Source organism: Perognathus longimembris, chromosome 28 (assembly GCF_023159225.1).
Source record: "Perognathus longimembris pacificus isolate PPM17 chromosome 28, ASM2315922v1, whole genome shotgun sequence".
NCBI lineage: Eukaryota > Metazoa > Chordata > Mammalia > Rodentia > Heteromyidae > Perognathus > Perognathus longimembris.
In genome coordinates, this window is record NC_063188.1 from 76,918,714 (window position 1) to 76,935,086 (window position 16,373).

The window sequence follows — 16,373 nt, forward strand, 5'->3', positions numbered from 1 at the left end:
GGTGGCTCATGACTGTAAATCCTAGCTATAATTTCTTTCAAGATGGGACTGAAGTAGTTTCAATGATTAAAACAAATGGGGAGTTCCTAAATTTAGTCCCTGCAAACAAACAGTGAGAAGTTATTATTCTCATCCTTACTACAAGTTGTATAAACTGAAAAAAAAATCAATGATTGTTCTGGACCAATCACAGAATTGAGATTGCAGAGGAAATAGCTACCCCCCAAATCTGAACAGCTAAATTGTTCCAAAGCTGACATCTGCTTACCTGGAGTAGAAAAGGTTGGCTCCATAAACAAACAGGAACGCCTAAATGGCAACTCAGATGAATTGTTGAAGGCTGTGTGTGGACCAGCCTGAGTCTGAGAAACTCGGGGGTGGGGGGGGTTCCATATAAAAGCTGTTATTTCCAGGAACCTCACCAAATTCTCACAGCGAAGACTCAAGAAAGACCTCTTCCTAGCCTTGACTAGGGTGGGGAAGAATAACCTGGGGAAATATGCCTAGCGATTTCTTCACAACAAAAGCCTCTGCTCCAGGGAAAATAACTTTGCTAGAGCCTTAACCCAGTTGGGGGAAGGGCATTCCTTCCACTCCAACCCTTTCCAGCTTTGCAGGCTCACCTAAGGCAGAAAAATGTATTCAACCAAGTCCAAGGCTTTAATGCAACAGACTGTGAACCTTGCACTCACAGAAGGAAGTAGAAGGCAAGAATAAAAATCTACACCACTGGAAAAAAACTTGTGAAGGTCACAGCCACAAGATATTGTCCCAATAAAACAGAGAATTACTGAGACTATAAATTTATCTCCTCCACCATATCACAGGGTTCTGGTATTGGTATAAGAACAGTAAACTACAACTGAAACAGTTACAAGACACAGAATCTCTAGAGGAGTTGGATTTCCAGACACTCAAAATCAAGAAAGGAGATAGAAACAAGGACACTGTAGGTATTTGACCCTTCTGACACCTAGTAACACCAAACAGTAAACAGAACCCAGTGTGCCATAAATTCTCACGCAAGGAAATTAAACTAGATGCAGTAACAGAAAAATAGCTGTAAAATCCTCCAAATGCCTGGACATTCAACACTGCACTTCCAAGTTATCTATGAGTCAAAGGAATCTCTAGATAAAAATTAAGAATATTTAGAAGTCAATTAAAATACAACATATCAGAGCTGGCACCAGTGGCTTATGCCTGTAATCCTAGCTACTCGGGAGGCTGAGTCTAGAAGTTTGTGGTTCGAAGCCAGCCTGGATAGGAAAGTCCCTGATACTCTTATCTCCAATTAACCACAAAAATAGAGAGCCAGAAGTGGAGCTGTGGCTCAAGTATATCAAAATTTGAATATGTATATAAGATGCTTTAAAAGCTGTGTCAGAGGGAAATTTAGGGTATTTGGGGCATGAAGGAAGATCCTAAGAAGATGGTTTCTCTGGAAAGTGCTACCAATCACTTATGGAAGACATATACCATTTTCAATTGAAACCCCAATTGCACAACTACTTGAAGATAATATTTTAAAAAGAAAAACGGGGGCTGGGAATATGGCTTAGCGGTAGAGTGCTCGCCTTGCATGCATGAAGCCCTGGGTTTGATTCCTCAGCACGACATAAACAGAAAAAGCTGGAAGGGGCACTGTGGCTCATGAGGTAGAGTGCTAGCCTTGAGCAAAAAGGAAGCCAGGGACAGTGCTCAGGACCCGAGTCCAAGCTCCACGACTGGCAAAAAAAAAGAAAAAAGAAAAACTGCCATTTTCTACAATATCTTTCAGAAAATATTAGCAGAGGCAATAGTTTCTAACTTATTCAATGAAGCCAGCATTACTCTATATGAAAATTAAATAACACTATTTCCTTGTTTGAGTCCCTTTTATTTCTCTCCTACCTTCTTGCTCTGCAGAGGAATTCTAGTATTATATTGAAAAAGAATGTGCAGAATAGATATCCTTGTCTCCTTCCTGACTTTAGAGGAAATGATCTCCCCTTTTCTCCTCTAATATGATATTAGCTACAGGCTTGCCACATACAGCCTTTAAACATGTTTTTTCATCATCTTTGGGTGGTTGTACAAGTGGGTTTGAACATGTTAATTTATGAGTTCAGTGTATCAGATCAATGTCACCTCTTCCAAGGGGAGATGGGAAGGGAAAAGGAGTAAATAACTATAATATGCTGCAAGTATATATGAATAGGGAATAGAGAAACTGTAAGGGGATTGGTGTGGGGAGAAAAATAATATGTTGGTGAGTGGTTACTAGTGAGAACTGATTAGCTTGGTGAGGCGAATGAATATGATCAAAATAGATTATTTACAACTATGAAAATTGAACAGTGAAACCTGTTGGGATTGATGGGAGGAAGCTGGGAGAATGATAGAAGGGTTGAGATGAACTGTAATATAATATAAACATGTGGGAATGTAATAATGAAATATCCCCTGTATAAGTAATATAAGCGAATATAAAATCTATTCATATATATTCACATATACCAATATCTCTCATGAACACAGATGGAAAAATCCTAAAAAAATTAACAAATCAAATCTAACAACTCATAAAAAGATATATACAACGTATAAAAGATATATAAACCACAGTCAAATGAGAATACATGAAACATAAACGTAACTCATTATATTAATAGGCTTGAAAAGAAAATTATAATATCAATTAATATATGAAAACATTCACTCATCAAACATCACATAACACCAACCAACATTAAATATTCACTCATCATTAAAAGTCTCAACAAAGTAAAAATAAAGAGTAATTTACTTAACTTAGTAAAGAACATCTTTTTAAAAAACACCTATAACTACCACCATATTTAATATACAGTTTCCTCCTAAGATCAGGAACAAGGCAAAGTTGTCTCCACTGACTACTCATCTATTCAACTTCTTATGTAGTTAAACATGACAATAAAAGGTGTATAGAAGCTAGGTGCCGGTGGCACACACCTGTAATCCTAGCTACTCAGGAGGCTGAGATCTGAGGATCGCAGTTCAAAGACAGCTGAGGCAGGAAAGTCCACGAGACTCTTATCTCCAATTAACCACCAGAAAACCAGAAGTGGTACTGTGGCTCAAATGGTAGAGTGCTAGCCTTGAGCTGAAGAGCTCAGGGACAGCACCCAGGCCCAGAGTTCAAGCCCCACGACTGAGAAAAATGTGTAATATAGATTTTTTTTTTGCCAGTCCTAGGCCTGAGCACTGTCCCTGGCTTCTTTTTGGTCAAGGCTAGCACTCTGCCACTTGAGCCACAGCACCACTTCTGGCCATTTTCTATATATGTGGTGCTAGGGAATCAAACCCAGGGTTTCATGTATACGAGGCAAGCACTCTTGCCACTAGGCCATATTCTCAGCCCCTATAATATAGATTTTAAAAGAAGAATTTAAACCATCTTTATTCACAGATCAAAGTCCCAGTTTGGTGTGGTGGCAAATCCATATAACCCCAGTAGTAGAGATGCTGAGTCAGAATAAACTGTGAATTCAAGGCCAGCTTAGGCTATACAGCAAGACTTTGTCTCAAAGGAAGAACTGATGAATGGATGGATGGATGAATGGATGGAGAGGAAAGCAGGAAAAATCCCTCCCCCAATATATAAAAATCAGGTTCTTTAAGCCACTGTTGAGCTAGAATTGCAAATTTTTAAAAAAGGATTCACAATAGAATCCCCCCAAATAAAATAATTTTGGTGCAAATCTAAAAGTACATATAGGATCCGTATGCAGAAAACTCCAAGTAACAACCAGGCATTACAGGCTTATGCCTGTAATCCTAGCTAATTAGGAGGCTGAGAGCTGAGGGTCTTGATTCAAATCCAGCCCAGGCAAGAAAGTCTGTGAGATGCTTATCTCCAATTAACCACTAAAAACAGGTGTGGCTCAGGTAGTAGAAAGCCAGATTTGAGAAAAAAAAAATAGTGTAAGGCACTTAGTGCAAAATGTTCTAGAAGATAACATAGAAAATCTACAAGATCTGTCTGTCTGTCTGTCTGTCTATCTAGTGGAAGGCACTGGGTCCAAACCCAAATACAAAAAAAAAAATGTTCTAAAAGATAACATAAGAGAAAATCTACATGATCATGGCCAGTGCTCTACTGTTTGAACCACACCTCCTGTACGGCTTTTTGCTTGTTAATGGGAGATGGGGTCTTCTGTCTGGGCTGGCTTTAAATCTCAACCCTTTGATTTCAATCCCCTGAGCCATCGACACCCTGCTTGGTAAGGACTTTTTAAATACGACACCAAAATAGCATGTTCCAGAGAAGAAAAAAAATGGATTAAGTTAGACTTCATTAAGCTAGGCATGGAAGTGTTTGCCTGTAATCCCAGCTACTTGAAAAATAAAGCAGAAAAGGACTGGGAATATGGTTCAAGTGGTCGTGTGCCTTCCTAGAAAATGTAAGGTCCTGAGTTCAAATCATTCATATATATGTATATGAATGTATATGAATATATGTGAATATATATGAATAAACACACACACACACACACACACACACACACACACACATATATCAGCTATAAGAGAAACAGAGCTAGCTGGAAAATCTCCCAATGACCAAAAGTAGAACAATTTGATTGACAAAATAAAGTAGGACTACATGATAACCCAAAGTTTAATATAAGGAAGTCCATTCTGATATAGGGTGATTGAATAAATAAATGAATAGGGAAAAACAAATAAATTTCCCATGTTAAACAATTGCATATAATTTCTATAGATACTTCACCATCATGGAGGTAAACATAATTCCTTAGTCCCTAAGTGTGGGTTGGGCAGTGACTTCCTTCTAAGGAGCAAACACAGTGTGGAGCAGGAGGTGGCAGGGTAGCTTTACATAAGTGGAGAAACCTAGGGAACTGTATATCAGTCTAGGAAATAAAGGTTACCATCAACAATAAGTCATATTGACTTATTGTTGGATGAGCCTTTCATATGATGTGATGAGAAGATCACTTAACCTCAACTGTCCCCCGGTCCAAATCCTATAATCCCAGTCTACCTAATCATAAGAAAAACATCAGGGGCTGGGAACATGGCCTAGTGACAAGAGTGCTTGCCTTCTACACATGAAGCTCTCGGTTTGATTCCCCAGCACCACATATATGGAAAACGGCCAGAAGGGGCGCTGTGGTTCAGGTGGCAGAGTGCTAGCCTTGAGCAAAAAGAAGCCAGGGATGGTGCTCAGGCCAAAAAAAAGAAAAAAGAAAAAAGAAAAAAAGAAAAAAAAGAAAAACATCAGATAAATCCCAATTGATGAAAATGTTACAAAATATCTAACCAATACCTGAAGTTTTAAGGTCATTAAAAAACAAGGCAAATCTCTGATGTGTAATAGCCACAAGGATCCTAAGGAGACATGATGACTTTATGTAATATGATATCCTGGAAGGGACATAAAGGTAAACACGAAGTTAGTCTAACCAAAGAATGTATGTATGTTTTTTAGCTGATTAAAAAAATGAATATATGAATGGGAGAAACAATACCAATTCTAAAATTTGCCAATTTTCCTATGAAATAGTCTGAAGAAAGCTTTTGAAGCCTGTGGATACCACCATAGGTATCTTTTATTTTATTTTATTTTGTGCCATTCCTGGGGCTTGAACTCAGGGCCTGGGTACTATCCCTGAGTTTCTTTTGCTCAAGGCTATTGCTCTCCCATTTGAGCCACAGCACCACTTCTGGCTTTTTCTGAGTAGTTTATTGGAGATGAGAGTCTCACAGACTTTCCTGCCTGCCTGGCTTGAAACCTGGATCCTCAGATTTCAGCCTCCTGAGTATGTAGGATTACAGGCATGAGGCACCAATGCCCAGCTACAGGCATTATTTTAAAGATTCAATGCATGAAACTGATGTGGTGTATGGCCCCACTGGGCTTTTGATACAGGCCATTTGTTTCACGTTAAAAAACAGCAGTAACTGCTGTTTTCCTATACTAAGAATTCAGAAGAGTTCCTGTGTTGTGTGGATGATGGATTCCTGAGTACTTTTCCTTCTCCTGTGCCCACAATCCCACAGTTGCTGTAGCCATACAGCTTGAGCCATACAGCCTCACTGAAGTTATGGATGGAAGGTTATTCTATGAGATGGGGGCCAGGATGGTTTCCTTTTCTCCCTGGAAGAAAACTATGACATTTTTATAGCATGGCAGAACACACAGAACTGAACAGACACAAGTTACATAGTGGATTCCAAGACCCATTATGCCTTGCATTCTATAAATTTAACTGATATATTTTCGTCTGCTCTGGGACATTCAGTGGTTATGTTGAGACTCAGCAGGTGGTATGAGGGAACACAGCCTACTCCATAAACTGCTTAGGTGTTTTTTTTTTGCCATTTTATCTGATCTGTCTTATTTCTTCCCTCTGAAATTTCTCTAAAACCTATTATTCCTTTTTTTCATTCCTATTGTCTCCATTCAAACCTTTTGATCTTTTCCCTAGAATTTTAAAGCAGTAACAGTTCCACTAGTCTTCCAGTTTCCAGACCACACATCCTCTTTTATAAAGTCTGCCAATTCTCAAAAGCTCAAATCTGATCATATCATTCTTCTGGTTTTAAATCATTTGATAATGACTTGGCTACACCATAAGGCCCCAAAACACACACAGACTAACTTTACCTAGATTTCTAGCCAGATATCCAGCCCTGTCTTCTGCTGTCTTCCCTTCTGCTCAAACTGCCATCACAGTCCCCCCTTAAAGAGCCTTAGATCTTAGACAAGAAGACTGTTTCTTTCTCTCTCTCTCTCTTTTTTTTGCCAGGACAGTCCTGGGGCTTGAACTCAGGGCCTGGGCACTGTCCCTGAGCTGCTTTTGCTCAAGGCTAGCACTCTACCACTTGAGCAACAGTGCCACTTCTAGATTTTTCTGTTTATGTGGTACTGAGGAGTCAAACTCAGGGTTTCACATGCATGCTATGGCAAGCATTCTACCACTAATCCATATTCCCAGCCCAGACTCTGGGTCTTATCTTTTTTTTTTTTTTGCCAGTCCTGGGGCTTGGACTCAGGGCCTGAGCACTGTCCCTGGCTTCTTTTTGCTCAAGGCTATCACTCTACCACTTGAGCCACAGCTCCCCTTCTGGCCATTTTCTTTATATATGTGGTGCTGGGGAATCAAACCCAGGGTTTCATGTATACAAGGCAAGTGCTCTTGCCACTAGGCTATATCCCCAGCCCCCATAGGAAATAATTCTACTATAAATCTACTCAATGGGCTGGAAATGTGGATTAGAAATAGAGGGCTTGCCTAGCATGCATAAAGCCCTGGGTTCGATTCCTTAGCACCACATAAACAGAAAAGGCCAGAAGTGGTGATGTGGCTCAAGAGGTAGAGGGCTAGCCTTGAGCAAAAAGAAGCCCTGAGTCCAAGCCCCAAAACTGGCAAAAAAAAATCTCATGTAAAAACACATAGTACAATCTTACTCTGTTTTGGTTTTTAAGTCTGTAAGACTGAACAATCAATTGCCCCACTCATCTACTGCCAGTAATGTGAACTCACATAACACATTGGTAATACCAATGCTAGATGAAATTGTTTTCTAAGTAACAAATGACAATTTCTAAGTAACAATGACAATTAAGCTAGGTCACTCTAGTTTAATCAGAAGGCTTAAATAGAAGTAGTGAGCTCAATTTAGGGTTATCCCAAATGACACTTAAATAGAGCCAGTAATCATTACAATTGACTCACTGTTGTTGAAATTACACATATGTGGAAGGGGTACACAAACAAAAGTTGTTTCATAGAAGTAGGAAAATATTAAAAGCACTAAGTAGGGCTGGGGATATGGCCTAGTGGCAAGAGTGCCTGCCTCATATACATGAGGCCCTGGGTTCGATTCCCCAGCACCACATATACAGAAAATGGCCAGAAGTGGCGCTGTGGCTCAAGTGGCAGAGTGCTAGCCTTGAGCAAAAAAAGAAGCCAGGGACAGTGCTCAGGCCCTTTGTCTAAGCCCCAGGACTGGCCAAAAAAAAAAAAAAGCACTAAGTAACAAGTATGAATACATTTTGTTTGTTTGTGCTGGCACTAAAGCTTGAACTCAGTGCCTTATACTATTGCTTGGCTTTTTTGTTCAAGGCTGGCACTCTACCACTTGAACCATACCTCCACTTCCAATTTTTTGTTGGTTAATTGAAAATAGGAGACTTGCAAATTTTTTGGCTGGACTGGATTTGAACTCTGATCCTCAGTATCCTCAGTAGCTAGGATTACAGGCACGAGTCCCCAGCCACTGGCTTACTTACAAACTTTAAATTCAAGGGAAAAAAAGCCATGGGTTTGATTCCTCAGTGCCACATAAATGGAAAAGGTGGAAATTGGCATTGTGACTCAAGTGGTAGAGTGCTCACCTTGAGAAAAAGAAGCTCAGGGACAGTGCCCAAGCCCTGAATTCAAGCCCCAGGGCTGGCACAAAAAAAACATTCAGGAGCTTTCTCCTGCTGTCACTTTCCGGAGGTATTTTTCCTTCCTACACACGTTTCTTGACATTCTTGTTTTTTGTTTTGTTTTTCAGTATTTTCCCCTCTCAAACTCTAAATTCTCCTGCCTCTGTCTCCTAAGTGCTGGGACTACAACTGGCTGACATCCTGCCCAGGCTGCTTTTGTTATCTTTTTTAACCTGCAGTGTTCATCATCCCAAATTTGCCACATTCTCAGAGAGATCTTTCCTGACTTTCCTAACTTCACTGTTATTCACCAATTACCATTTATTGTCATTCAGTTTATTTCCATCGTAGTCCTCATCACAATGAGTAATCAAGTAAGTAAGTAATCTATCTGTTAAGTTTTGTACTTCTGGATTCGACCAAGAATTGAAAATAATTTTATTTTGCCAGTTCTGGGGCTAGAACTCTGTGACTGAGCTTCTTTTGCTAAAGGTGAGCACTCTACCAATTGAGTCACAGCACCACTTCTGGATCTTTTTAGTAGTTTATTGGAGATAAGAGTCTCATGGAGTTTCGTTCCCAGGCTGGCTTTGAATCACAGTCCTCAGATCTCAGCCTCATGAATAGCTAGGATTATAGGTGTGAGCCACTGGCACCTGGCTGGAAAAGTTTATTTTTTAATGTGCCCACACTGAATAGGTGCTGACATTTTTCTTGCCATTATTCTCCAAAAAATAAAAAGTAACAACTAGTTACATGATATTTACTTTGTATTAGACATTATAAGTAATCCATGATTTTAAATATGTGGGAAGCCCTGTGTAGGTTCTACATTAAATACTATGCTTTTGGTGTGTGCTGGTTCTGGAACTTGATCTCAAGGTCTCACAATCTTGCATAACCTTTTCTCTACAAAGCTCTACCACTTAAGCCACACGTCCAGCCTGGCATTTTTGCTGGTTAATTAGAGATGTAATCTCATGCACTTTTCTACCCAGGCTGGTTTCAAATCATCTTCCTCCGGGGCTCCAGTGTTTGTCAGTACTGAAGTTTGAACTCAGGGCTTTATACTTGTTCAAGTTTGCTTGCTCAGCTGAGCCATGCCTCCAGCTCTAATCTTGAAGTAATTATACAAATTTAATCTTAAAGTAACATAACCCATTCTAAGTGTAACAAATCACTATACCCCTTGCTAAACTTGAACAATTTAGTAAATTGTTGACGTGTGTTTGTGTGTGTGTGTGTATGTGTGCACGCACACATGCGCCAACACAGGGGCTTGAAATTATGTTAAACTTCATGTGCCTAAAAAGACATATTTATATACATATCTGTATATGCATGTATATAGGTGTATATGTATAAATGCACACATGTATGCATATATGTATGCATACATATGTGTTTATGTATATCTATATACATATATTTTATACAAGGTTATTTATTGCACTATGGTTTGTAGTAGCAACAAATATGAGGAAACTCAAATATGTATCAAAAAACTTGGTTAAGTGAACTGTGGTACGATCATATCATGACACTATATGTAGTCAGTGTAAAGAATGACATAAGTGGGTAATCAACCAATGAGGTTTTTTACTTTATACATATATTCTTTTTTTTTCCAGTCCTGGGGCCTGGGACTCAGGGCCTGAGCACTGTCCCTAGCTTCTTTTTGCTCAAGGCTAGCACTCTACCTCTTGAGCCACAGTGCCCACTTCTGGCTCTTTAAAAAATAATATATGTGGTGCTGAGGAATGGAACCCAGGGCTTCATGTATACGAGGCAAGCACTTTACAACTAGGCCATATTCCTAGTCCCTATACATGTATTCTTGTCAATACAATTACAATTATAAAAAGAAAATGAGATTTGAACCTGTAGTTCATCAAAGAAGATATGAGGTTGGCAAATCAGCACAATGTGATGGTAATCATCACTACACATTAAGGAAATTAATCTGAAATCATGATAATATAACACTATATACTTGTTAAAATAGCTAAAATAAAAATTACTTCAGGGCTCAGGTGGCTCACTGTGTTATTCTAGCTACTCAGGATGCTGAGATCTGAGGTTTGTGGCTCAAAGCCAGCCAGGCAGGAAGGTCCATGAGATTCTCATTTCCAATTAACCAACCAAAGCTAGAAGTGGAGCTATGATAGCTTTGAGCAAAAGAAGCTCAGGGACAGTGCCCAGGCCCTAAGTTTAAGCCACAAGATTGGCACACACATACAAAATTACTGAAAATGTCAAGAGCTCTTTGAGGGTATGGACAGAACTCTTATGGATGCTAAAATTGCTCATATGCTCTGGCAAGTGGTTTGGTAGCTTAATTTTTTGGTCTTGCTGTGCTAGAGTTGGAACATAAGTGAGTAACCAAACAACCAATGTGGCAAATTTTCACCTTATACATGTATTCTTGGCAATAAAATACCAATTACAAAAAGGGGACAGGGCTGGGCACTGGTAGCTCATGCCTATAATCCTAGTGACTTAAGAGGCTGAGATCTGCGGATGACAGTTCAAAGCCAGTCCAGGCAAAAAGTTGGCAAGACTCTTATTTCCAATTAACTACCAAAAATTGGAAGTGGATCTGTAAGTTACATCAAAAAGAGTAAGTCAACTAGCTGGCCCCGCCTGTTTCCCAGTCCTGGGGCCATGTGTGGCTAAGATAGCGCCTGATGGTGAACCCGGAGGTGGTTCTGTGGGCTGTGACAAAAAACTAGGCCGTGTCTAGGATTGGTCCCGGTTCTTCCACCCTGACGGACAGCTCATGCCTCCCCTCACAGTCCCTACATAGGTGCACGTACACCCCTCCCCTTTCTTCCGATCTTTGACCTGATTGGCTCCTGTGCCTTATTTAGTAGCACGAACTTCCTCAATAAACTGAGATCCTGCACTGAAAAAAAAAAAAAAAGTGGATCTGTGGCTCAAGAGGTAGCATGCTAGCTTTGAGCACAAAAGCTCAGGGGCAGTGCCCAGGCACTGAGTTCAAGCCCTAGGACTGGCACAGAAAAGGGGTGTGTGTGGGAACAGAACTTGAACATACACTTTACCAAAGTACATACTAAGCTAGTGGCCAACCACTGAGCTACATCCATAGACCAGCAACTTCTTATTAAAATTAAATACACATTTACCAACTTGTCCAATGATTCTATTCCTGGGTTTGCTACTCAGCAAGAAAATGATAAATCTCCAAAAATAAAAGAAGTCAGCCTCAAAAGCTAATATGATTCCACAAATATGACATCCTTATGAAGCATAAAGCTATAAGAACAGAGGATAGGTCAGTGATACCAAGAGTTAGGGAGGAGGGTCTTATCATGAAAGAATAACCAGAGGGAATTCCTCATGGGGTCAGACTGTTCTGTGACCTGTCAGTGGCAGTTATTACAAGACTTGAGCAATGGTTTAAATCTCAAAGGAGGCAGGCACTTGTGGCTCATGCCTATAACATTAGCTACTCAGGAGGCTAAGATCTAATTTTTATGGTTCAAAGCCAACCCAGGCAGGAAAGTCCATGAACTCTTATCTCCAATTAAGCACCAAAAAAGCTGTGGCTCAAGTGGTAGAGAGCTAGCCTTAAGAAAAGAAAGCTCAGGGACAGTGCCTAGGTCTTGATTTCAAGCCCCAGGACCAGCACCATCCCCCACACCCCCAAAAAAACAACCTCAAAGGACTATGTGAAGAAAATAATTTTTTGCCAGTCCTGGGGCTTGAATTCAGGACCTGAGCACTGTCCCTGAGCTTTTTTGCTCAATGCTAGCACTCTACCACATAAGCCAGTGCACCACTGGCTTTTTCTGGTTATGTGGTGCTGAGAAATTGAACCCAGGGCTTCATGCATGCTAGGCAAGCACTCTACCACTCAGCCACATTCCCAGCCCAGACAAAAAAATTTACTTTACATAAATTAAAGAATTTAAAAAGAAATGGTCAGTAGCAATAATACCTTCTATTTCTCGGTCTAAGGGAGGAACATCATCTCTCATGGAGAAGTCCATTGCGGTCCCAGGTGTATCCATCAAGTCTTCATCACTAGAGCTGCTCTGGAAGCTACTAAAACTCCCTTGCTGAAAGCCTCTGTTATCCATGGCTCCTGGGCAGAAAGAAAAAAAATAGTAGGCTTACCTCAATGTCTTCCATGTCCTCCCTGCTTTTCTCTTTTATTTTGGTAAGCACACATAATAAAGATTCCCATTGGAATAATTTTGAAGTGTGTGGCCCCAATAGCAGCCCAACCATCATCCACTCTCCATTTCAAGAACATTTTCATCAACGTTGTATCCAATAAATAAGAACTTCCTGTCTTCATTCTCCTGGTAACCTCTATTGTAGTTTGTGCCTCAAGAGAACTTTTTGTGTGTGTTCTGGTACTAGGGCTTGAACTCAGGGCCTGGATATTATCTCTTAGTTTTGTTTACTCACGGCTGGCACTCTACCATTCGATCCACAGCTCCATTTCTGGCTTTCCAGTGCGTAATTGGACATAAAGTCTCAGATTTTCCTGCCCAGGCTGGCTTCAAACCTCAATCTTCAGATATCAGTCTCCTGAGTGGCTACGATTATAGGCATGTGTCACTGACATCCCATCTGGCTTTGAGCTGTGATACTTAGGTCTCAACCTCCTGAGTAGCTATGATTACACGACAGCCCAGAAGCTTAAATAAATTTTTAAAGGAAACACAATCATGTGTTAGCCTTCCCATCTGCCAATGAATCAGCCTTTTCATCAAGAAACCCAGAGTTCTTTCAGTTGGTAATGGTGGTTAGAAGGCAAGGTATAAATAAAGTACAGTCATTGTCATTAGGGTATTTGTTTCTAAACTCTCAGTGAACATAGGTTAGGAACTATACACGCTTGCACATCTATCTCCTTATATTGAGTAAATATGTTGTCATGTGTGTTTGTATGTGTGTGAGAGACAGAGAAACAATAATTTCTCACTTATACCTCAGATACCAATCCAAAATGTTAGATTTCAATGTAGATTTTTCCTACCTTTTTTCACTGATGATGAAAAGTCCTTTGCATCTAATTTTTGTTTTTTTATATTGAATAATGCTTCTAAACAGAACCAATCTCCCATCTCCTTGCCCTATACAGAATTGTTCCTCAGTATATACTGGGTTTTGACGCATAAAACAGGGCCATTATCTCATGTAGGTGCCCCTCCCTCCTTTACCCTGATTGGGCTCTGTTGCTACAGCAGGCCATCTAAACTTGTGAAGTCCACACGCCATCTTTAATGTGTTTAAACTCCAAAAGTACAAGCCAAGCTACCCTTTTTTTTTTTTTTTTTGGCCAGTCCTGGGCCTTGGACTCAGGGCCTGAGCACTGTCCCTGGCTTCTTTTTGCTCAAGGCTAGCACTCTGCCACTTGAGCCACAGCGCCGCTTCTGGCCGTTTTCTGTATATGTGGTGCTGGGGAATCGAACCTAGGGCCTCGTGTATCCGATGCAGGCACTCTTGCCACTAGGCTATATCCCCAGCCCCCCCAAGCTACCCTTTTGAACATGTCTTTCACACACCACTTGGGCTCTGACTCCTTAACCTAGGCTACCTACATGCACATGTACTTTCTTCAAACAACAAATAAACTGACAAGTTGAACAAAAAATGTACTCACTGCCTTACGTATGAAACTGTAACCCCTCTGTAATTCACTTTGACAATAAGGAAAAAATACAAAAAAATAGATACTTCTACTTTACCTTGGACCTTGGCAGAGAAGAAAGATGCTTCCCAGTCTTAATCTAACGTACTTTATTTTATCTTTTTTTATTTTTATTTATTTATTTATTTTTTGGCCAGTCCTGGGGCTTGGACTCAGGGACTGAGCACTGTCCCTGGCTTCTTTTTTGCTCAAGGCTAGCACTCTACCACTTGAGCCACAGCGCCACTTCTGGCCATTTTTTTTTCTGTATATGTGGTGCTGGGGAATCGAACCCAGGGCTTCAGGTATACAAGCACTCTTACCACTAGGCCATATCCCCAGCCCCTTTATTTTATCTTTTAAGTAAATCAAATATATGTTGACAAGTCCTAACCTGAAAGTCTGAAATCTGAAATGTTCCAAAATCTGAAAACATTTTGTTTTGTTTTATTCTTTGTTTTGGTAGTACCAAGATTTGAATTCAGGGCCTTGCACTTGCTATGCACTCTGCTAGGCACTCTGCCATTTAAGCCACTTGCTAGACTTTTTTTGTTTTAGATGTTTTTTTTTTTTTCACATAGGATCTTGTTTTTTTACAAGTTTTTTTTTTTTTTAAATCAAGGGTTTAGCCTCAGATGGAGATCCTCGTACCAATGGATTCCCAAATAGCTGTGATGGTAGACATGACCAAACCACCACAGCTGGCTTATATTGTTAAGATGGATCTTTTTGCCTTTACTGGACTTGAACAACAGTCCTTCCTATCTCTGCCTCCTAAGTAGATAAGATTACAGGTGTGAGGCAACTTGCCAGGCTGAAATGATTTTTTGTGGTGCCAGTCCTGGGGATGGCACTCAGGGCCTGGGCACTTTTCCTGAGCTGCTTCTTCTGGGCTTTGGCTAATTGGAGATAAGAGTCTCATGAAGCCATGTGCCATTTGCTTACGTCTATAACCCTAACTATTCAGGAAGCTGAGATCTGAGGGTCACAGTTCAGAGCCAGCCCAGGCAGAAAAGTCTGTGAGCTGAAAGTGGTTCTGTGGCTCAAGTGGTAGAGTGCTAGCCTTGAGCACAAAGAGATTTAGGGCCTGAACTTGAGCCCCAGGACAAGCCAAACCAAAAAAAGTCTCAGGGTCTTTGCTGCCTCAGGCTGGCTTTGAACCAAGATACTCAGATCTCATCCTCCTGAGTGGCTAGGATTACAAGTGTAAGCACCTGTGCCCAGCATGGCTGAAAATTTTCAAATATTAACAAAATGCTCTAAATAAGATTCCACACTTAGGGGGAGGTGAGAGGGAGGAGGGGGGAATGAGGGATGAGGTAACAAACAGTACAAGAAATGTACCCAAGGCCTAACGTATGAAACTGTAACCTCTCTGTACATCACTTTGACAATAAATAAGGAAATAAAGAAGATTCCACACGTTTCCGGGTACTAGCGGCTCACAGCTGTAGTGCTAGCTACTCAGGACGCTGAGATCTGAGGATCACTGTTCAAAGCCAGCCAGGACAGGAAAGTCAGTGAGACACTTATCTCCAATTAACCACCCCCAAACACAAAGTGGAGCTGTGGCTCAAAGTAGTAGAGCACTAGCCTTAAGCGAAAGAGCTCAGGGACAGTGCCAAGGCCCTGAGTTCAAACCTACAACTAACCAAAAAGAAATATTCCACACTTAGCCAAGTGCCAGTAGTGCATGCCTATAATCCTAGCTACTCAGGAGGCCAAGATCTGAGGATCATGATCCAAAGCCAACCTGGGCAGGAAAGTCCATAAGACGTTTATTCCCAATTAGCCAGTAAAAAGATGTAAGTGGAGTAGTGGCACAAATGGTAGAGTGCCTGCCTTGGGCAAAGAAAGCTACAGGAGGGTGCCTAGGCCCATGTGAACCACATCCCAAGTCGTTTTAGGGATTATATTTATTTCTTTTTTATTTTATTAATTTACTATTTGTGGTGCTAGAAATCAAACCCAGGGCCTTTCTGCATGTTAGGCACACCTTCTGCCAGTAAGCCAAATCCCTAGTCTGTATTTTTTTTTTTTATAAAATTAGAGCTCAACTCAAACAGCCACCAAAGAAAATGCTACAATTCATGGAGACTAAACAACACACTGCTGAACCATCAGAGGGTCATTGAAGAAATTAAAACGGAAATTCAAATGTTTATGGAATTCAACCAAGTTGAGGACACAAAGTACCAGCGCCTTTGGGACACAGCAAAGGCAGTACTCAGAGGAAAATTTATATCTCTGAGTGCATACTTCAACAAACTGGAGAAACAGCAA

The 16,373-nt window shown here is 40.6% G+C and overlaps 1 protein-coding gene across 1 annotated transcript in view; it reads right to left on the reverse strand.

The window, feature by feature from the left end:
* The window catches only part of Clcn5 (chloride voltage-gated channel 5), a 190,332-nt gene that overhangs the window by 47,663 nt on the left and 126,296 nt on the right, over window positions 1-16,373 (reverse strand). The window contains exon 2 of the mRNA XM_048336819.1: window positions 12,387-12,533. Within this exon, the coding sequence (XP_048192776.1) occupies window positions 12,387-12,533 (147 nt within the window). The remainder of the gene's footprint in view (window positions 1-12,386; window positions 12,534-16,373) is intronic.